The sequence below is a fragment of the Hypanus sabinus genome, chromosome 14 (assembly GCF_030144855.1).
Source record: "Hypanus sabinus isolate sHypSab1 chromosome 14, sHypSab1.hap1, whole genome shotgun sequence".
Lineage (NCBI taxonomy): Eukaryota > Metazoa > Chordata > Chondrichthyes > Myliobatiformes > Dasyatidae > Hypanus > Hypanus sabinus.
The window spans coordinates 44507502-44529235 of NC_082719.1; the positions used below are offsets into that span (position 1 = coordinate 44507502).

Below are 21734 nucleotides of genomic sequence, written 5' to 3' on the forward strand. Positions count from 1 at the left end.
GTAGAAATTGGATGATGCAACAAGACAATGATCCAAATCACAAGAGTAAATCAACAACAGAATGGTTTAAAGAGAAGAAAATTCATGCTTCGGAATGGCCTAGTCAGAGTCCAGACCTTAACCCAGAGGTCGGCAACCTGCGGCTCCGGAGCCACATGCGGCTCTTTCATCTCTGTGATGCGGCTCCCCGTGGTTTGTTAGTTTTTGAAATGTAATTCGAAATTTGAAGATTATGGTGATCTTGTACAATCTAAAAACTTTGTGGAGACCCCATTTCCTGGCACATCCGAACCGGCTCACAATTAGCCACCGTTCCGGCTAAGGGAGATAGCCTACGGGGGTTTGTGAGTACGTGTCTTTTGGAGCATCCGCGCCCACGGGGACGGGTTGAGGGAGGCTTTAAAGCAAGGGTGTTTAGTTCGAATAAAGCTACCTTTGACTGCAGTGTCTTTATTTTAGCGCTGAGTGTAGCACACCGCTATAACGTGTTTTTTATCGCTATTAATATACATCACCACTGCCAATGCCTGACACCCGCCAGTGCGCGCTTTCTTTTAATTCTTCGATCCAAGGTAGGCTAACTATGGAGTAACCTTCAACCCAACGTCTTTTTTTCAGAGTTCAAAATGTTTTTGTTGCATGCAGAAATGTAATTTCGTTTTCTCTGCAGGAGTTCATCAATTTCATAAATGCAACACATTATAGTTTGTTTATACATAGCATAAAGGCAAAAAAAAAACCGTTGTATGCAGTGTTATTTCATTTTAAATATCAAACGGGTTTTGTGGCTCCCAGTGTTTTCTTTTCTGTGGGAAATGGGTCCATATTGGCTCTTCCAGTGGTAAACGTTGCCGACCCCTGCCTTAACCCAATTGAGATTCTGTGGCATGACCTGAAGAGGGCTGTTCATGCAAGTTATCCCAGAAATATTGATGGCTGAAACAGTTTTGTAAGGAAAAATAGTCTGAAATTCCTCCTCACCATTGTGCAAGCCTGATCAGCAGCTACAGGAAACATTTGCTGGAGGTTGTAGCTGCTAAAGGAGGTTATACCAGTTATTAAATTCAATGGTTCACATACTTTTTCCAGCCTGGACTGTGAATGATTAAACAATGTATTCAATAAAGTCATGAAAAGGTCAATTGTTTACGTGTTATTAGTTTAGGCAGATTGTATTAATCTATTATTGTGACTTAAATGAAGATCAGACCACATTTTATGAGTAATTAATGTAGAAAACTAGGCAATTGCAAAGGGTTCACAAATGTTTACTTTCTGTGACCATTTTGGTTTACCATAGGTGTTTGTATTTCTTCACACTTCCCAAATAGTTGGCAGATTAATTTGGTACAATGAATTTCCCGTCATATGCAATTGAGTGGAACATTTATGGGAAAATTATTGGGGGTTGTAGAAATCTGTGAGCTGTCATACATTTGATGAGCTGATAAGGGCCAATTCTATATTGCATAAATATATGGTAATCTGAAAATATTTCAACTCCCAAAGTCAGGAAGCTGAATAAATTTTCTCTGACCACCATCAGCAACTATTATGTTTCTATGTACCAATTTAACCCGTGCATCTCAAGTTCACATTTATGTAACTTGTTTTTGAGGGAGGTGGCTTTGTGATACTATTCAAATAACCTTTAACTCACAATACTTGCACTAGCTCTCTAAAAGAGCTCTTTGAAATTAGTTATTGCCAGTATCCAGAGTTCAACAACGACAGCCCTGTAATCACCATTGTGTTATCATGACACACTCAATCAAATAAGAAAGGCCAACATGGTCCAACCTTCCACTTTCAGGTTCTTTACCGTGGGAGTCTGAGGTCCACATCGGCTAAACCCAGGAATTATCAGTTGATTGAACCCTAGGGCAGAATGGAGAACAGCACAACCAAGTTCCAGTTATCATGGTACACCTGCTGATCCTACAGCTGTTATCCTGAAACTGAATGGGCTGCTCCTTTTATGAATTTGGTATTTTACTGGAGATTACCTATCCTATTCCAAGACTCTTATGGCTTTAAAGGAAAATGCCACACCACATTAAAGCTAATAGAATAGCATCTGCCTTTCAAATACTTTTGGCAACACCACTGCTGAAGGAGCTTGTACAACCACGGCCAGACAATGTTCCAAGACTGGTGAGGTGGAAAGTGCAGGGTGGATGAACAGGTCAAATCCACAGGCCACATGTGATTGCATGAATTTTGGATGATACTCTGGTCCAATGAGCTGGTAAATAAGTGCCATATGAAATGCCAAAAACACAAAAGACAACACGAGTACTCAAACAAAAGCATGGACATTCTTGTTGCACACAAATAAACAATGCCTCCTAAAATGGCATTCATGTCATCAAATGTTGAAGGACTTACCTCACAAATCTGTTGCCCTGTTTCTCTACAAGTCATTACATTTCTAAAGCATTAATTAGTTGTGAAACACTGCAAATTTTTATAGAAATGAGAAGTGCTTTATAAAAGCTCATACATACTATAATCCCAACCAATCAATCATTACATCCTGTCGACCAGGAAAATTAATATGTGGTTACACACCATTTCCTGTTCCATCCACACCAAGATGTCACCACCTACACCATAAGCTTTTATTTTCCATAACAGCCTCTGCTGCATCATTTATTTATTCAACTCATCAAATGCCTTTTAGAAGTTTAGATATAGCGGAACCACTGGTTCCCCTTTAATGCATGTTACTTTTTTAAAAGACAATATAGTTTTCAAACATGACTCATCTTTCATAAAACATTGCTGACTGCCTGATTACGAGGAATTATTGCTAATTGATGTGCTACAACACCTTGTAGGTTGTAACATTTCTTTTGGGACAAATATTAAACTAATTGGCCTCTCTTCCTTTTTGAAAAACACCAGTCATTTATGCTATTTCCTGATCTAATGGAAACCTTCCACACATCTAGGGTATTTTAGAAAATTACAAAGGTATCAACAACCACTTCCTTTAATACTAGGATGAGACTACACCAAAAGAAACATGGTAATCAATTTTTTTTGTTATTAAATGAGGGATGAATTCTGGCCAAAATACAAATGGCCTTAAAATCTTTCATATATACCAAACAGTGTCTATTTAACACATCACACAGAAGAGTGTTTCTCCAATGTTAAAAAAAATTATAACAGTGAAATATCAAATTGCATTGTCCGCTTAAATTCTAGAATATGGCTTGAATTCATTGCATTCAGATAAGTAAGTACAGTCAAAAAGTTTTGCACATTATAGACACACTTGAAACATACTGTACAACTTGGACAGATATCTTCACATCTGTTACTTAGCACTTCAGAAATAGGTCATGATCTAAAACTAACAACCACAGAAAGTACTTCAGTTTTTATTCTTGTGGATCAGAGAATCCTTGAGATAAATTGGACCACAGACGATAGTTATCACAACTAGAGTGAAAATCTGTAGATGGCAGAAATATAAAAACAAAAATATGTTGCAAACTTTCAGTATGTCAGCAATCAGAAGCAAAATGCAGAACTTGACATTTCAGATCAAGAACCTTTCATCAGATTAGAAAAGTGAGAACAGAGAAGTAGTGACAGAAAGATTAATTATGTACGACTCTGGCACAGAGTCTGGCCCTGTGGCTCAGAAAGGTAGGGAAAGGAATAGGATGGTAGCAGTGATAGGGGACTCTATAGTTAGGGGGTCAGACAAGCAATTCTGTGGATGCAGGAAAGAAGCACGGATGGTAGTTTGCCTCCCAGGTGCCAGGGTCTGGAATGTTTCTGACCACGCCCAAGATATCCTGAAGTGGGAAGAACAGCCAGAGGTCATGGTACATATTGGTACCAATGACAGAGGTAGGAAAACAAACTACAGGGAGTTCGGAAGGAAGTTGAAAAGCAGGACCTCAAAGGTAGTCATTGCGGGATTACTGCCTGTGCCACGTGACAGGCAGTATAGGAATACAGTGAGGTGGAGGATAAATGCGTAGCTGAGGGATTGGAGAAGGGAGCAGGGATTCTGATTTCTGGATCACTGGGACCTCTTCTGGGTGCAGGTGTGACCTGTACAAAAACAACGGGTTGCACTCGAATCCCAGGGGAACCAATATCCTGGAAGGGAGGTTTGCTAAGGCTATTGGGGAGAGTTTAAACTAGGACTGCTGGAGGGTGGGAACCGAACTGAAGAGATGGAGGAAGAGGCTGTTGGCTCACAAATAGAGAAAGCTTGGAGACAGTGCAAGAGGGAGGATAGGCAGGTGATAGAGAAGGGACACGCTCAGACCAATGGTTTGAGATGTGTCTATTTTAATGCAAGGAGTATTATGAACAAAGTGGATAAGCTCAGAGCATGGATTAGTACTTAGAACTATGACGTTGTGGCCATTACAGAGACTTGGATGGCTCAGAGGGAGGAATGGTTACTTCAAGTGCCAGGCATTAGATGTTTCAGAAAGGACAGGGAGAGAGGCAAAAGAGGTGGGGGCGTGGCACTGTTGATCAGAGATAGTGTCACGGCTGCAGAAAAGGAGTAAGACATGGAGGGATTGTTCATGGAGTCTCTGTGGGTGGAAGTTAGGAACAGGAAGGGGTCAATAACTCTACCAGGTGTTTTTTTTTAATACAGCACCCAACAATAAAAGGGACATCAAGGAGCACATAGGGAGACAAATTCTGTAAAGGTGTAATAATAACAGGGCTGTCGTGGTGGGAGATTTTAATTTCTCATGTACTGAATGGCATCTCTCTACAGCAAGGGGTTTAGATGGGTAGGAGTTTGTTAGGTGTGTTTAGGAAGGTTTCTTGACTCAATATGTAGATAAGCCTACAAGTGGAGAGGCCATACTTGATCTGGTATTGGGAAATGAACCTGGTCAAGTGTCAGATCTCTCAGCATTTGGGAGATAGTGATCACAATTCTATTTCCTTTACCGTAACATTGGAGAGGGATAGGAACAGACAAGTTAGGAAAGTGTTTAATTGGAGTAAGGGGAAATATGAGGCTATCAGGCAGGAACTTGGAAGCAACAATTGGGAACAGATGTTCTCAGGGAAATGTATGGAAGAAATGTGACAAATGTTCAGGGGATATTTGCGTGGAGTTCTCCATAGGTACGTTGCAATGAGACGGGAAGGATAATAGGGTACAGGAACTATGGCGTACAAAGGCTGATGTAAATCTAGTCAAGAAGTGCTTACGAAAGGTTCAAAAAAACTAGGTAATGATAGAGATCCAGATTATAAGGCTAGCAGGAAGGAGCTTAAGAATGAAATTAGGAGAGCCAAATGGGGCCATGAGAAGGCCTTGGCAGACAGGATTAAGGAAAACCCCAAGGCATTCTACAAGTATGTGAAGAGCAAGAGGATAGGACCAATCAAGTGTGACAGTGGAAAAGTGTGTATGGAACCAGAGGAGATAGAACAGGTACTTAAAGAATACTTTGCTTCGGTATTCACTACGGAAAAGGATCTTTGAAATTGTAGGGATGACTTACAGTGGACTGTAAAGCTTGAGCATGTAGATATTAAGAAAGAGGATGCGCTGGAGTTTTTGGAAAGTCGCCGGGACTGGATGAGAGACTCCTGGATAAGTACATGGAGCTCAGAAAAACAGTGGGTTATGGGTAACCCGAGGTAATTTCTAAGCTAAGGACATGTTCGGCACAGCTTTGAGGGCCAAAGGGCCTGTATTGTGCCATAGGTTTTCTACGTTTCTAAATGCATCCAGATAAAAGACAGGGTGCTGTTCCTTGAGCTTAAGTTAGGCATCATTAGGAGGCCTAGGATAGTTAACAGTGGGAGTGAAATGGAGAATTAAACTGAAAGGAAATTGATTAGAACCTCGATTTTGTCATTTACAGACCCTAGTCAGTACAGAAGAGCCACAATATCGCTTCCATATCCATCATCACCGCCACAAACACACAATGCTGTGTGCTTAACTCCCTGCTTTACTCACTTTATACCTATGATTATGTGGCTAAGTACAGTTCCAATGCTGCTTTTAAGTATGCTGATGACACCACTGTTGGCCAAATCAAAGTTTTAAGTATAGCATATGGGAGGGAGATTGAAAATTTAGTTGAATGGTGCCACAACAATCTCTCACAACTTCAGCAAAAACAAAGAACTGATTTTTATCTAGTGGAGGAAGAAGCAGGAGGTCTGTGAGCCAGTCCTCATTAGAGGATCAGAGGTGAAGAGGGTCAGAAATCATATATTCCTTAGCATTATAACATCAGAGGATCAAACCTGTCCTGGGATCAGCACATAACTGGGATCATGAAGACGGCACGATAGCACCTCTGCTTTCATAGAAGTCTCTGTACATTCAGCATGCCACCCGAAACTTTGACAAACTTCTATAGATACAGTGGAGAGTATCCTAACTGGTTGCATCACACTTGGTATGGAAACACCAATGGCCAGGAAAGTGATGGATACAGCCCAGTCCATTACAAGCAAAACCTTTCCCACCACTGAGCACATTTTTATAGAGGGCTGCCAGAAAAAAGTAACCCCCACCATCCAAGCCTATTCTCAGTCTTATCATCAGGCAGGAAGGTATAGGTACCTTGGGTCACACAACACCAGGTTCAGCAACAGTTATCACCCCACACCACCACTACTTTAAAATTTGGTGACGCATAATTCAACTTTCAAGATCCCATCAATGACACTGCCTATCTCATTACCACCAATGCCTGTATTTTATGCACCAATTTTATACTACATAAAATATTGCAGTTAATTCAATTTAAAGTCTTTTCTGCTAAAAGAGCCAACTACTGAGCAAATAACTAAGTCTCCATCAATTAATTCCAGTTAGTTCCCTTTCAAAAGAAGATTTAAAGGAAAACTGAAATTGTTTACCTTCTCTGGAACTAATTCACTCAGTGGAAATGAATGCAATTAAAGAACCTTTTTTGTCTGATTTCCCAGCTTAGTTGCTGGAAACTACAAGAAATCAGCAGTCTGACAAGATTCATAAAATATCATTTGAATTGCAAAACAGGCCAGCAGTAAATGGGAAGAGGTAAAATAAATAAAAGTACAGATAGTCCCCGAGTTACAAACGTCCGACTTATGGAGAACTCGTACTTACAAACCGAGGAAGGAGAACGCCGTCCGCCATTTTAAGTCAGATCGCGACGCTGTCCACCATTTTAAGTCATTACCGTTGAGACTGTGTTGAGTGTGTAACTTTGTATTTGGCTTAACATTTTCTTAGCAAGATTCACTCCGACATCCCCCCCCCCCCCCCCCCCCGGTTCTGGTCGGTTGGTGGCGCAGTAAGATCAGCGCCAGGCTCGAGAACGAGTTCGATCCAGTGACAGACCGCTCCCATTGCCGGGTTGATGTCAAGTGCGATTCGACCTTGTAAAAAAAACACTGCCACCTCCAGTTTAAACTCCCACACGGAATATTGTGGAGGATCAAATACAGTACCCAACCCAACACTTGTCCCATTTAACCCATCTCAGTGCAGTGCAGTTTAGGACCTGGGGAATTCAGTGAGATGGTCCTTAGGACCCAACAGACCTCGGGACCCGCCGTCCAGAGTGTTTCTGTTGTTGATGGAAAGCGATCGCGATTGAAAATAAAGTGGAAATAATAAAACGTTTGGAAAGAGTTGAAACGCCATTGGTAATTGGAAAAGCATTAGACTACAGTTGGTCAACGATCTGAACAATTTTAAAGGATAAAGTGAGAATGATGGAGCATGTGAAAGGCTCTACCCCGATGAAAGCTACAATTATTACTAAGCAACTCAGTGGTTTAATTAATGGAATACATACGTTTCTTAAGTGTCTTATATGCATAGAAAAGTAAAATAAAAACTAAGGCGAACATCTGACTGACGCTAAATAATACCAGATGTACTTGTTCCGATTTACGCACCAGACCGACTTAAAGACGAACTCGGGAACGGAACTCGTATGTAACCTGGGGACTGCCTGTAGTAAAAACATATGCAGTAAATCCAGTGACTGGAATTATGGAAACAAAAATGAGCATTGTATCACAAAGGAACATACAAAATATTTCAGAGATGCAAGCTCAATGCTCTCCCTGGGAAAATGGTTCTGGATGGAGAACGGTGGGAAGTTAAGCAATGATGGAATATGGAGATATGGCATTCGTCACAGACTAGTGGCTCCAGCTACACTGCTTCCTTATCACACAAGGAAGCCTACGATACATTGGAATGAAGAACATGATGGACAGATTCTCCTAATGGTGGTAGAATCCAAAGATTCCTTGATTCAAAAAGGCAACAATTATACCATTGCCTAAGAAGAATACTGTGAGCTGCAGTGATGAAGATCGCCCGGTAGCACTCAGATCTACTGTGACGAAATGCTTTGAGAGGTTGGTCATGACTAGAATCAGCTCCTGCCTCAGCAAGGACCTGGACCCATTACAATTTGCCTGTCACCACAATAGGTCAACAGCAGATGCAATCTCAATGGCTCTTCACACAGCTTTAGACACCTGAACAACACCAACACCTATGTCAGGATGCTGTTCATCGACTGTAGTTCAGCATTTAATACCATCATTCCCACAATCTTGATTAAGAAGTTGCAGAACCTGGGCCTCTATACCTCCCTCTGCAATTGGATCCTCTAGTTCCTAACCAGAAAACCACAATCTGTGCGGACTGATGATAAAACCTCCTCCTTGCTGACGATCAACACTGGTGCACCTCAGGGGAGTGTGCTTAGCCCACTGCTATACACCCATGACTGTGTGGCCAGGCATAGCTCAAATACCATCTATAAATTTGCTGAAGATTCAGCCATTGATGGTAGAATCTCAGGTGGTGACAAGAGGACATACAGGAGTGAACTATGCCAACTAGTGGAGTCGTAGCAACAACCTGGCACTCAACGTCAGTAAGATGAAAGAACTGATTGTGGACTTCCGGAAAGGTAAGACGAAGGAACACATACGAATCCTCAGAGGGATCAGAGGTGGAGACAGTGAGCAGTTTCAAGTTCCTGGTTCCATTCAGTAAGATCATAGCTGATCTGTCCTTAAACTCAGCTCTATCTACCTGCCTTTTCTCCATATCCCTAATTCCCCTACTAAGTAAAAATCTATCTAACTGTATCTTAAATATATTTAGTGAAGAAGCCTCAACTGCTTCCCTGGGCAGAGAATTCCACAGATTCACCAGTCTCTGGGAAAAACAAGTTCTCCTCTCCACCCTATATCTTCTCCCCTGAATCTTGAGGCAATGTCCCCTAGTTCTAGTCTCACCTACCAATGGAAACAACTTTCCTACTTCTATCTTATCTATCCCTTTCAAAAATTTGCATGTTTCTATAAGATCCCCTTCTCATTCTTCTGAATTCCAGAGAGTATAGTCCCAGGTGACTCAATCGCTCCTCATATGGTAACCCCTTCATCTCTGGAATCAAGCTGATGAACTTCCTCTGCACTGCCTCCAAAGCCAGTATATCTTTCCTCAAGTATGGAGACCAGTACTGCATACAGTACTCTCCAAGCGAGGCCTCACCAGTACCCTGTATAGTTGCAGCATGACCTCCCTGCTCTTGAATTCAATCCCTCTAGCAATGGAGGCCAACATTCTGTTTGCCTTCTTAATAACCTGTTGTACCTGCAAGACAACTTTTTGTGATTCATGAACAAGCCCTCCCAAGTCCCTCTGCACAACACCATGCTGCAATCTTTCACCATTTAAATAATAATCTGCTCTTCTATTATTCCTTCCAAAGTGAATGATCTCGCATTTGCCAACGTCATATTCCATCTCCCAGACCTTGGGGCACTCACTTAACTTATCTGTGTCCCTCTGCAGACTCTCCACCTCCTCTGTACAATTTGCTTTTCCGCTCAGTTTAGTGTCATCAGCAAATTTTGCTGTGCTATACTCAGTCCCCTCTTTCAAATCATCAGTGTAAATGGTAAACAGCTGCAGGCCCAGCACCAACCCCTGTGGCACCCCACTCACCACTGACTGACAACCCGAGAAACACCCATTTATACCAACTCTCTGCCTTCTATTGGTTAACCAATCCACTATCCATGCCAATACACTTCCTCCGACTCCATGCATCCGTATCTTATTTATAAGTCTCTTGTGCGGCCTTCTGAACACCTTCTGGAAATCCAAGTATACGACATTCACCTGTTCCCCTCTATCCACTGCACTAATTATGTCCTCAAAGAACTCCAGTAAGTTTGTCAAACAGAACCTGCCCTTTCTGAATCCATGCTGCATCTGTCTAATGCAGGGGTGTCAAACTCATTTTAGGTCACGGGCCGGATTGAACAAAATGCAGCTTCATGCGGGCCGGATCAGTCGGACGCGTGCGAACGCAGCTTTCATTGCCTCCGTTTTTTCAGCCTGCTTTCATGTGTCTCAGCCTCTGCTATAACTACAAAGTGTTTCACTTTACAAATTCCGTTTCTTATGAAGAAGACTGCCGAATAAACACTAAAAACCCCGAAAACCTGGTACCTGAATAAACTCAGCATTAGCCATATCATACGCCATAGGCGCTTCAATTACTGGGGCCAGCTTTAATAGTAATTAGATATTATCTCGCGGGCCAAAGATGATTCCACCGCGGGCCTTGAATTTGACATATGGCCACTCCTTTCTAAATGTTTCGCTATTTCTTCCTTAATGACAGCTTCACGCATTTTCCCGACTACAGATGTTAAGTTACCTGGCCTATAGTTGCCCTTCTTTTGCCTACATCCTTCTTTTAAAAAGTGGCATGACATTTTCTGTCTTCCACTCTGCCAGGACCTGCCCAGAGTCTAGAGAGTTTTGATAAATGATTACCAATGCATCTACTATAACCTCCGCCAATTCCCTCAGCACCCTGGGATGCATCCCATTAGGACTGGGGACTTAGCTATCTTCAGGTCCTCTAGTTTGCTCATCACTATCTCTTTAGTGACAGTGATTTTGTCGAAGTCCTCACCTCCCATTTCGTCCATAACATCACTCTCTGGCATATTAGACGTTCTCCACTGTGAAGACCAACACAAAATAGTCATTCAAGGCATCAACCATTTCCTTATCACCCAATATCAATTTCCCCTTCTTGTCTTCGAAGGGACCTACATTGACTTTAGCCACTCTCTTCTGCTTTATATATTTACAAAAACTTTTGCTGTTTTTATATTTTGTACTAATTTACTTTCATACTCTATCTTCCCTTTCCTTATTTCTTGTTTCATTGTTCTTTGTTGCTTTTTGAAGTTTTCCCAATCCTCCAGTCCCCCACTACTCTTTGCAACTTTGTACGTGAGCTTTTAATTTGATACTATCTTTCACTTCCTTAGTTATCCAAGGCTGGCTCTCCCCACCCTTACTGTCCTTACTTTTGACTGAAATATACTTTGGTTGAGCACTGTGAAAAATCTCTGAAAGTATTCCACTGTTCCTCAACTGTCCTACCAAATAGCCTGTGCTCCCAATCAACATTAGCCAACTCCTCCCTCATCCTGTTGTAGTCTCCCTTGTTCAAGCATAATACACTAGTTTTAGGTCTAACTATTTCATCCTCCATCTGTAGGCTAAATTCAATCATACTATGATCACTTTTTCCAAGAGGATCCATGACTACAAGATCGTTAATCTTACCTGTCTCATTGCACGGGACTAGATCTAAGATAGTATTTTCCCTTGTAGGTTCACTAACATGCTGCTCAAAAAAGCCATCACGGATGCATTCTATGAAGCCCTCTTCAAGACTTCCTTGACCAACTTGATTCACCCAATCTATGTGGAAGTTAAAATCCCCCATGACAACTGTCATTCCATTCTCACAAGCCTTGGTTAATCACCTCTGCCATCCAATATTTTTATTTAGGTGGCCTATAGTCAACTCCCACCAGTGATTTTTTTCCCGCTTTACTATTCTTAATCTCTACCCAGGGGGAGAGAGGCAACATTCTGCTCCGTAGATCTTACATCATTTCTCACAATCACCCTGATCTCATCCTTAAATAAGACCACCACCCCACCTCCTTTGCTTTCCTGCCTATTTTACCTAATACCCTTGGATATTTATCCCCAGTCATCTCCACCTTGCAACCAGGTTTCTGTAATGGCCACTAAATCATATGCCTTGGTATGATCTGTGTCACTAGTTCACTAATCTTGTTTCTAATACTATGGGCATTTAGATAAAGTGCCCTTATTACACATTGTCCTTTTAGAATCTAGTGACCAATGCTATTTTTGCTTTTTATTTTTATGCATCCTACTCTTACTTTTTTCCCTTCACTAACTCTAGCTTTGGTCTCTGCATCACTTCTCTCTTCTTTTCTGTGTTGGTTCCCATCCCTCTGTCATATTTGTTTAAAACCTTCCCAACAGCACTAACAAACAACGGCCCTAGGACATTGATCCGGACCCTGCCCAGATGTAGACCATCTGGACAGTACTGGTCCCACCTCCCCCAGAAGTGGTTCCAATGCCTCATTGATGTACCAAGGAGAGTATTCTGACAGGCTGTATCACCGTCTGGTATGGGCAGGGGGTGGGGGCTACTGCACAGGACTGAAAGAAGCTGCAGAGGGTTATAAATTTAGTCAGCTCCATCTTGGGTACCAGCCTACAAAGAACGCAGCACATCTTCATGGAGCAGTGTCTCAGAAAGGCAACATCCATTACTAAGGACCTCCAGCACCCAGGGCATGTCCTTTTCTCATTGTTACCATCAGGTAGGAGGTACAGAAGCCTGAAAACACCATCTCAGCAATTCAGGAACAGCCTCTGCTCCTCTGCCATCCAAATCCTAAATGGACATCGAACCCTTGGATACTACTTCACTTTTTTTAAATACATAGTATTTCTGTTTTTTGCACAATTTTAATCTGTTCAATATATGTATACTGTAATTGATTTAATAATTTATTATTATTATTTAATTTGTATGTTTTTTTCTATATTATGTATTGCTTTGAACCGCTGCCACTAAGTTAACAGATTTCATGTCACATGCCTGTGATAATAAACCTGACTCTGAAGATCAGGACACAAGCCTGATAAATGCTTGGAAGATGTGTGACATGTCAGAAAATGAATCACGAAGCAGTGAAAAAGCTACCACAATTAAGTGTTCCTGCCCCACTTGTTCCATTTTTACACTTACTAGTGAACTACATTTCTTTGCCAAGTGTCAAGGATTCTCAGATGTACTGGTAACAGTGAACATGTTTACTGAACACTGGAACTGAACTCTGAACCCAGAACACCCCAAGTTATAATAGTGACATGCCAACCACCTATGCTGTCGTGATGCCCAATACATAGTGTATTGTCATGTAATAATATGTACTTCATGTGCAGAAATGGAGCTTATACCTCCCTTTCACATAATTGGTTAGGATCTTATTTAGAGTATTTCTCAGCCTGAGACAGACAGACACAGACACAGACAGACACACACACACACACACACACACACACACACTCAACTCCAGTGTCTAGAAGTAAACGAGACATTCCAGAAGAAGATTGCTTTGCAACAATTTTGTTCCCATTTTATAATGTTGCAAGGAGGAAAAGAGAGATTGAAGATGCAGCTGTGGCCTTTGAAAGGGTTAGAAATGATTCTGCTGATGCCTTGGGAAAAATAGCAACAGAAGTGGTCGCCATGCACAATATGGTTCTTCAAAATCATTTGGCATTATATCTTCTGGGGGGGGGGGGGGAGAAACATGTGCAGTTATAGGCAAGGAGTGCTGTACTTATGGGTCTGAAGACACAACTGATTTGGTTGATCATATCTGTAAAGAGGCAGTTAAAATGCATCAATCTGACGGATGGGATTTCTTTGACTGGATTTATTTAAGTGTCAGAAGCTGGGGTCACAAATATTATGAATCATATTATGCATTCTAATACGCCTCACAATTTACATTTTTTTACTTAAGGGCGATCACTAATAGTTCAATCTCGCGTAACTGTGCCTAATAACCTACCCCATGATGATATAATCCTATGAATACTCTGAATATATGGCCTTTAATACATCGTAACAGGTAGTTCTTGATTATTTTAGATTTTGTAGATACCACGAGTATCTCGGCCTCTGAATTTTCAGAGGTTATGATTCCAAATGTGTGATTTAGCATCACAGGGAACATGGTTGGTTTGTATCTTTTTTAGACTTATTTTCTTTGCAGCTTAACAATTATTTGTCTGCTTGTATTTTATACACATGTAACTGCTTAGTCTGCTTCCTAGTGGCCACAGTATGTATATGCAGTCGTTCAGTGTATATGGTTCCTTAAGGTGGTCATAGTCAGGGGATATCGTGAGAATAACCATCCACTACCTATTAAATATGCCCAATGGTGTATGTCTTGAATAGCCTCTGACAACCGCTCCTGGCCTTCATGTGTGGCTTAGCTATTAAGCCAGTGGAACCGTTTCTACTTTCAGAAAGGCAAAGATGGCTACTGGCTCCTTTAAACCAGTCACTTCAGGCAGATGGAGCTCGTTAGTGCAGTTGGCAGATCATCTAGACGGAAAACTCCGATCTCAAACCTCCACTGACTTGCGGCTATTCCCCTCTTTCCAGATCTCTCACAAAGATGCTTTGGAGTGGTCCTCTCTGTCAATGGTGCTTGCAATAAAACGTATCACATTTTGCGTATAGTAAGCCTCAATTGTGGCCATTAGGCCTTAGTCACATGGCTGCAGCAACAATGTTGTATTCAACGGTAAAAATGCAACACAAATGTTACCGCCATACTCGGTATTGCCAGGTGAATGAGCAGCACAATTATCAACAATCACAAGACACCCTTTATTGTGGTATTTTTCCACAAAAGAACTAACACATCCACTCACGTACTAAAAAAAAAGCACTTGAGTATTCCAACCACTTGGATGTGAATGGAACACAACGGGAAGTGTTTTCTTATCAACACCTTTAAGTGCCCTCGGATTTTCTAAATGGTACACTGGTAGAGGCTTAAGGACAACACCACCAGTGGCGTTAATAACAAGGCATTCGGGTAAACCTGTCCTTCGATGCCTTGTGTCCCTTATCCTGCTTTTCTTCTATCAAAATAAATGTCTTGCTTGGCAATTTTTTCCAATAAATTGCAGTTTCCTCACTTGCTTATACAAATAACCACCTTCTGTAATTATTTTCTACAGTTCTGCTGGGAACTTTTCAGCAGCTTCAGTATCAGCTGGAAGCACTCTCTCCAGTAAACTTTAAGCTATGAAGCTGCCCTTGCCTCAGAAACCGATCAAACCAGCCATGATTACCTTTAAATTCCACTTTTGCAACACTTTCATCACCATCGTCCAGTGCTTTCTGTTTCAGCTTATTAAAAAGACTGACTGATTTCTCTTTAAGTACAAGATGATTTAATGGAGCACCATGTTATGTACACCCATCAATCCACTCAAGCAACAGACTTCCCATTTTATCCATTATTGGATGCCGACTAAAAGAGCACTTTGCTATGAGCAGAACCAACAGTAACATCAGCAGCTTTCAAGGTTCTTTCTCTCTGCGTGTAAATAGTGTGAATGGTGGACAAGGCAAGTTAACGTGCAGCCAATGTCCTTACTTCGTTCACCACAATCAAAACGCTTAATTATGTCTAGTTTTATGCTAAGTGTAACACCCTTACGAGCTCTTTTAGGCTTTTCCGATACCATAGAACTCATCTTGCTAACGGATGCACAAAATAAATTGAGATAAAGCACAGATGCTCACAAGCCCGTGTTTAAGTTATGCCAGCTAGAATGCAGTTCCAGGAGAGGAGCTTGGTTGCTTGAGGCACGCGCTGCCTTTTCTCGTAGAAGTGAAAACACTCTTTGGTTAGCAAAAACAGGGTACTAATGTAGGTCTTTCATAACAGCGAGGTGTCATAAAGTGAACATTTGGAAAGTGGGCTATTGTAGTATATAGATAGGACTTGGATGAGAACATAAGGGACATGATTAGCAAGTTTACAGATGACACAAAAATTGGTGGAATGTCAATAACAAAGATTATTGTTTAAAGATAAAGCAGAATATGGATCAGCTGGAAAGTTGAGCGAAATAGAGAATGCAATCAGCTAGTGTCGTCAGGGAATAATCCAGGAAATAATCAGGCAAATAATCCAGGAAATCAGATAGAAAAAGATTCACTAATTGCATTCACTTCCACTGAGTGAAATAGTTCCAGAGAAGGTAAACAATTTCAGTTTAGGCACATTTGCCTAAATACATCAAAATTAACACAAAGCATTTTCATCTTTTTGTTAGATTCAGGGTAACACTAGCATAGTGAAACAAAGTCAAAACACTAAAACTCAAGAGGCAAGGTATTTTGTAGATTCAAGCCAGATTGGCAAGCCATGGAGACTCAGAGTCAGAACAAGCTGCAGCAAGAATTTCCAAAAAGCTAAACTAAAATAAAAGAGCTTTTTTTGCATATTACTTCAGAGATACAATTATGTGCCGCATCTCCTTATTGGGGCGGATTAAACAATATTGAAGTTCACAACTAAATCTCTCTCTGAGAGTTTCAAATGGGTTTGAGGACAACTTTTGATTCCATAGAATGGGAGGTGCCTGTGGGGGTTGGGCACTGCATCACAGTTACCACAAGACTTGACAGAGTGTGATCTTGACCTCATATCAAAGAGGCCCAAGACGATTAAAAACTAGGCTCTAGGATTACTAGAAATATTGAAAGTCCCAGATAGAGTGGACACGGAGGGGAAACTTGTATTAATAGGAGCTAGGATCTGTGGGCACTGCCTCAGAACAAACAGACATCCCTTTAAAACTGAAAAGGAATTTCTTCAGCCAGGGGAAGTGATACTGTGGAATAAGCAGAAAAATAGAGTTGGAAAAAATTCAGCCATGATTGAGTAGCAGGGCAAACCCGATGGGCCAAATGATCCAATTCTACTCCTATATCTTATGGTCCAATGGGTTAATATCGAAGCGGAAGTAGCAAGGTTAAAATGACGCTAAACTCCTTTGCTTGCATCTTCAGAAGCAGCTTTTTAAAAAATCTTTGATACTTCTTTTTTCACCTTTTCAAGGTTCTTCTGAAGGCCAACCTGGAGTTCCACTCTGACTTCAGTTCTTTGCGGGAATGGAACCCATTCTCAGCCGCGTTTTGTTATGCAAAGGACATGACCTGGAAGACGAGCGCGCTTTCAGGGTACTGGATTTTCATGACCCTGGAGACCGGCTGAGGAGTGCACAGAACATCAGAAGCTGTGTGTCCAGAGACCTGAGCCTTTCCTGGGCTGATTCTCTGGAAGCAGAGCTTGGAAAAAGTGATGCAACAGACTTACAACATGATAAATCAGCAAATTGTTACGTCTCCCCTCTCCCTGTGAAACAAGGACACCTTTTTCCCTTATTAAGAGAGACAGCCTGTGGTATGCCGAATTACCCGGTGAACGAGTAGTCTTTGGGGTATTGCAAGTCTGTATTGATGCTTTGCTGCATGCTTGAGTGCTCAGTGGAGGGCGCTGATGCTTTTTTGCTGGTGGTGGTGGGGGATCGTTATCCTACTGCTGCTTCTGCATGGGAGGGAAAACTGGGGGGACTTTGGGATCTAACTGTCATTCATTCTTTCGGACACTCTGCTGTTTCTGAGGATGTTTGCAAAGAAACATTTCAGGATGTGTATTGTATACATTTCTCTGACATTAAATATACCTATTGTACCTATTATATTTTGAAAAACCGTTTAATCCGGCAACTTTGAAAATACCTTGAAGCTGTAAAATATTGGTTGCTAAGCCAAGCCAAACAGCAGCAAATCACTAGAAGAGTCAGTGAATCACAGGACATAAACTTCACATTTACAGCATTAAGTTCACAGGTGACAAAAACTTCTGAAGTTTAGAGGAAATCAAGCAACCACCAACTATAGTTTTGGTCAGGGTGTGAAATATCATATCCAGCTGAAATATCAGATCCTCAAGACACTCAAGGCAATAATAGAAGATTCAAAATGTACCAGATTTATCATATTAAAACTTATATAAATACTCTGATGTTACCTAAATCTACAGAAATACAGAGAAAACAACCACCAATAGATCTGCTGTGGGGTGAAGAATGTAGCATGTAGAATTATCAAGATGCTTCGAACTGTGCCAGTTCCAGTTAAACAGCATATAAATTGATGGCAATGTACAAACTGGTTTGTTCTGTCATCAGAATTAGACCAGACTGACAGTTATTGCCTGGTCTGACTACTCAAGAGGGAGAATGAAGCAGCCACAACCTATGATTGAGCAGTGCCAAATGCTACTTTGATCACTCTGATTCTTATGGACGAACAAGAACCAATGGCCAAGCAGTGCAACTGGTTCTTAAGCACAGCCTAAGACAACACAATTATGAAGCATAAGTTATGAACAACTAGAAAGCATAAAGCAAATTTCACAATGTTTTCCCATTCTTCAAATAACTCAATAGAACAAAATTATTTATTTTCAATACACACATCACATAATAATTTGAAGTTAATAAAATGAGCACTGAATATAATCAAATAGTCATAGACAGTCAGAGACAAAACACGGAAACAGGTGCTTTGGCCTGGAGTCTGTGCCCATTAAGCGCCCACTATTTATTTATTTAGTGATAGGCCCTTCCAATCCTTTGAACAGTGCTGCCCAACAAGCCAATTTAACAAACTAATCACGGGACAATTTACAATAACGTCACACTAACTGCTAGGCTATCTTTTTACACTATTCCTACTTTATTCTCCCCAATTCCCCCCTGGATCTTATCAATCATCTACACTCTTTGGACAAGTTACCCTCCAACCCACATATCTTTTGGCCTGTGGGACCAACCCACATGGTAACAACAAGAAAGTGCCAATATCACACAAAAAGCACTTCAAGTCAGGATTGAGCCTAGGTCACTGAAGCTGTAAAGCAGTAGCTCTGTTGGCTTTTTCACCATGCTACCCATACAAAATTACTGGCAAAGCAGTTTATACAACACAAGAGTGAAAATAAATAATACTGGGAAATGTCAATAGAAATTTGAATTTGATTTGATAGAAGATCACCATATCACAATCTCTACTTTGATATACAAGATAAAATCAAAACATAAATACTGGCACTCTCACATCAAAGTTAGTCAGAAGCAACAAATCTTAATTAAATGAAGGAATAACCTTAGGCTTTCAATATAGCAATACACTAAAAAAATTTCACGTCCTCAACTTCACTACTATCTATGCAGCTTAGTTAGAATATTACTAAATCTAAGAGAATGATTTTTCAGAACTTAAATCAATGTTTCAGTCTAGAATTTGGGGTTTGGGTAAAATTGCTGGCAAGTTCAGTCCCATCTTTTTTCTAATATTCAAGTAGCAAAGCAATTTTTTTTTACAGAAAAAGGAACTTTGAACTGATAAAATTCAGTGCAAAATTTAGTTTATAAAGTAGACTAATGGCAAAATAAATTTAACATAGGCAGTTACATCATCCCAAGTATTTCCTCCATATTTCACCAACTTTAAAATACTTACATTATCAAACAATCCATGCATTTTTTTAATCTTTAGATGTGCACTTGCAATACACACTGGATTAATCAACCACAATCGTCCCCACTATAAATTTGAATGCATCCAGAGCTTTGCTGCCCATGTACAAACCCACATCATGCCTGCTTTAAAATGTTTAAAGTCCTTTCATGGGCTGCCCAACTTTCCTCTCCTTAACCCAATGTAACTACTGTTTCAGCCTACTTTACTACAATCAAATTGTGAAAATACTCAGCATTTTATACACAAAGAGCATATAAGCATATTTCAGATTTCCACCATCTACAGTAATCACTCTCTGAAAACCACTACTGCAATGGACCTTGTCTCCTCACCAAAGGATATGATCTCCAAATTAGCATAGAAAAACAACTAATTTTTAATTTCTCCATTACTGATTTCTGCATGTTAAGGCAACAGAGTCCTAATCTCTGTAATTCCCTCATAGACCTTTCCATTTTACCTTCTTAAAATCTCCTTAGTTTCTTAAAACCTACCTCTTTGGCAAACTTATTGTCACCTGTTCTCACATCTGTGACTGCACCAAGTTTTGCCAAGTAACATTTATGAAATAAAATGACTCTAGAGATGTTGGAAATCTTGAGCAACACACACAAAATGCTGGAGGAACTACAAGTCTACAGATGAGAACAAACAGTTGACATTTTAGATAGAGACCCTTCATCAGAACATTGTATTCCAGAAACGTAACATCAACAATATATCTCACAAGTTACATTAATCAAATCACTCAATGGAATTGTGCAGACAATATAAATACTTTAAATATAACTGTCAGCAGAAAAGGAGAGAAACACTTATTTTAAATTCTTCACAGTTTTTTGAACAGCCTGACTGAATTTTCTAACATTTCCTATGTTCATTCACCCCTTAAACCAAAGTGTCCATTAAGAAACATAGTCCACAAACGTTGGTTTTAAAATAGACGCAGAAGCTCCTGACTATACCTTTAGCCTTTTGACCAATTCATCATTGGATATTTTATCAGTAATTTCCTTAACACCAGGAGGGTAGATGATGATTTTTCCATCCGCAGGTTTTGGCTGTGGGAAAGCCATCCTTCGATTTTTCCCTTTCTGTAGATCACTACCGGCCTCTGCTGGTCAAACACAAGTTTAAAATGTTACCCAAAAGCTTTCTTACCCTCTGTACACTCTTTCCCAGAATTAAACAATAATTCAAACACAAAATAAGTCACATCGCGGAGCCACAAACTCCTTCCTATCTCAAAAGATATCGTCGTTCAAATGACTAGATAAGGGAACTCATTAAGAGGTTATTTGAGTTTTTGCAGGGGGATAAAAAACAAATAGCAACCACAACATGCGCCCAACCCGCAGCCACAAAAAGTTCTCGCGCCCGCCACCCGCCTGTATTTAGGGCCTAGGAAACTAGGCCTCGGTGCTAGGGTACAAGCGTCAACACAGCGTCTTCAAGACGGCTACAGGAGACCTTCTCCAATCCCGGTCCCCTATAGCGTTCATTTATTTACAACTTCATGGCGGCGCGGAGGAAGGAAGGGTATACGAATTCGGGAAATACTCGCGAATATCCCGCCACAATTTACTATAAATAGGGAGCAGGTCGAAGCGCACTTCCGATTAATTTACCGACTTGTTTTGTCTTCAAAACTTTGCATCCCCACGGTGGATCATATTTTAAAAAAAAGGAATGGCCGTTCGGCTCGGCCTGGCCTTCACTCCCCGCACCGTCCCTCTCGAGCTCTGAATTAATCCGGGGGTGAGAGCGGGGGCAGGAAAACGGCCTGTGACGGGCCTAGCGTGCCTATTCCCGGTGATGGCAGCAGCACTCACCTCATGGATCTCACTAGATCTCTCAGGTAGCCAGGGAGCAGTAGTTTCGCAGAGTCGCACCGAGCAGCGGCAGCAGGACAGCGCCAGGGAACAACGGACAGAGCGGCCGCAACGCGCCACAAGGACCCGAGCGGGAGAGCGCCACCTGTACAGGAGGATCACCAGCTGCGGAACAGGATGCGCTTCAAGTCAAAGCGAGCGAAAGCCACACAGCGGCGCCTAGCGGAGTGTTCAGGATGTGCACACGCTGCCCGCGACACCCGTCAATCAGAAAATGCCGCGAATATTCACCAAATCAAACCGAATCTGTGAAGAGATTATATGTTTCAGATTAAAGCCTTTT

General features: G+C 41.1%; 1 protein-coding gene across 5 annotated transcripts in view; it reads right to left on the reverse strand.

Moving 5' to 3' along the window:
* pds5a (PDS5 cohesin associated factor A) overlaps positions 1 to 21520 on the reverse strand; it is a 159604-nt gene extending 138084 nt beyond the window's left edge. For 3 of the 5 annotated variants that reach the window (XM_059989059.1, XM_059989057.1, XM_059989055.1), the window contains exons 1-2: positions 21392 to 21507; positions 20525 to 20673 (exon numbers count right to left, since the gene is read on the reverse strand). In XM_059989059.1, the coding sequence (XP_059845042.1) occupies positions 20525 to 20635 (111 nt within the window). In that variant the 5' untranslated portion in view covers positions 20636 to 20673; positions 21392 to 21507. Of the gene's footprint in view, positions 1 to 20524; positions 20677 to 21391 lie in introns of those variants that run through there. The other 2 variants (XM_059989056.1, XM_059989058.1) reach the window with 2 other exon arrangements.
* Between the last annotated feature and the right edge of the window lie 214 nt (positions 21521 to 21734).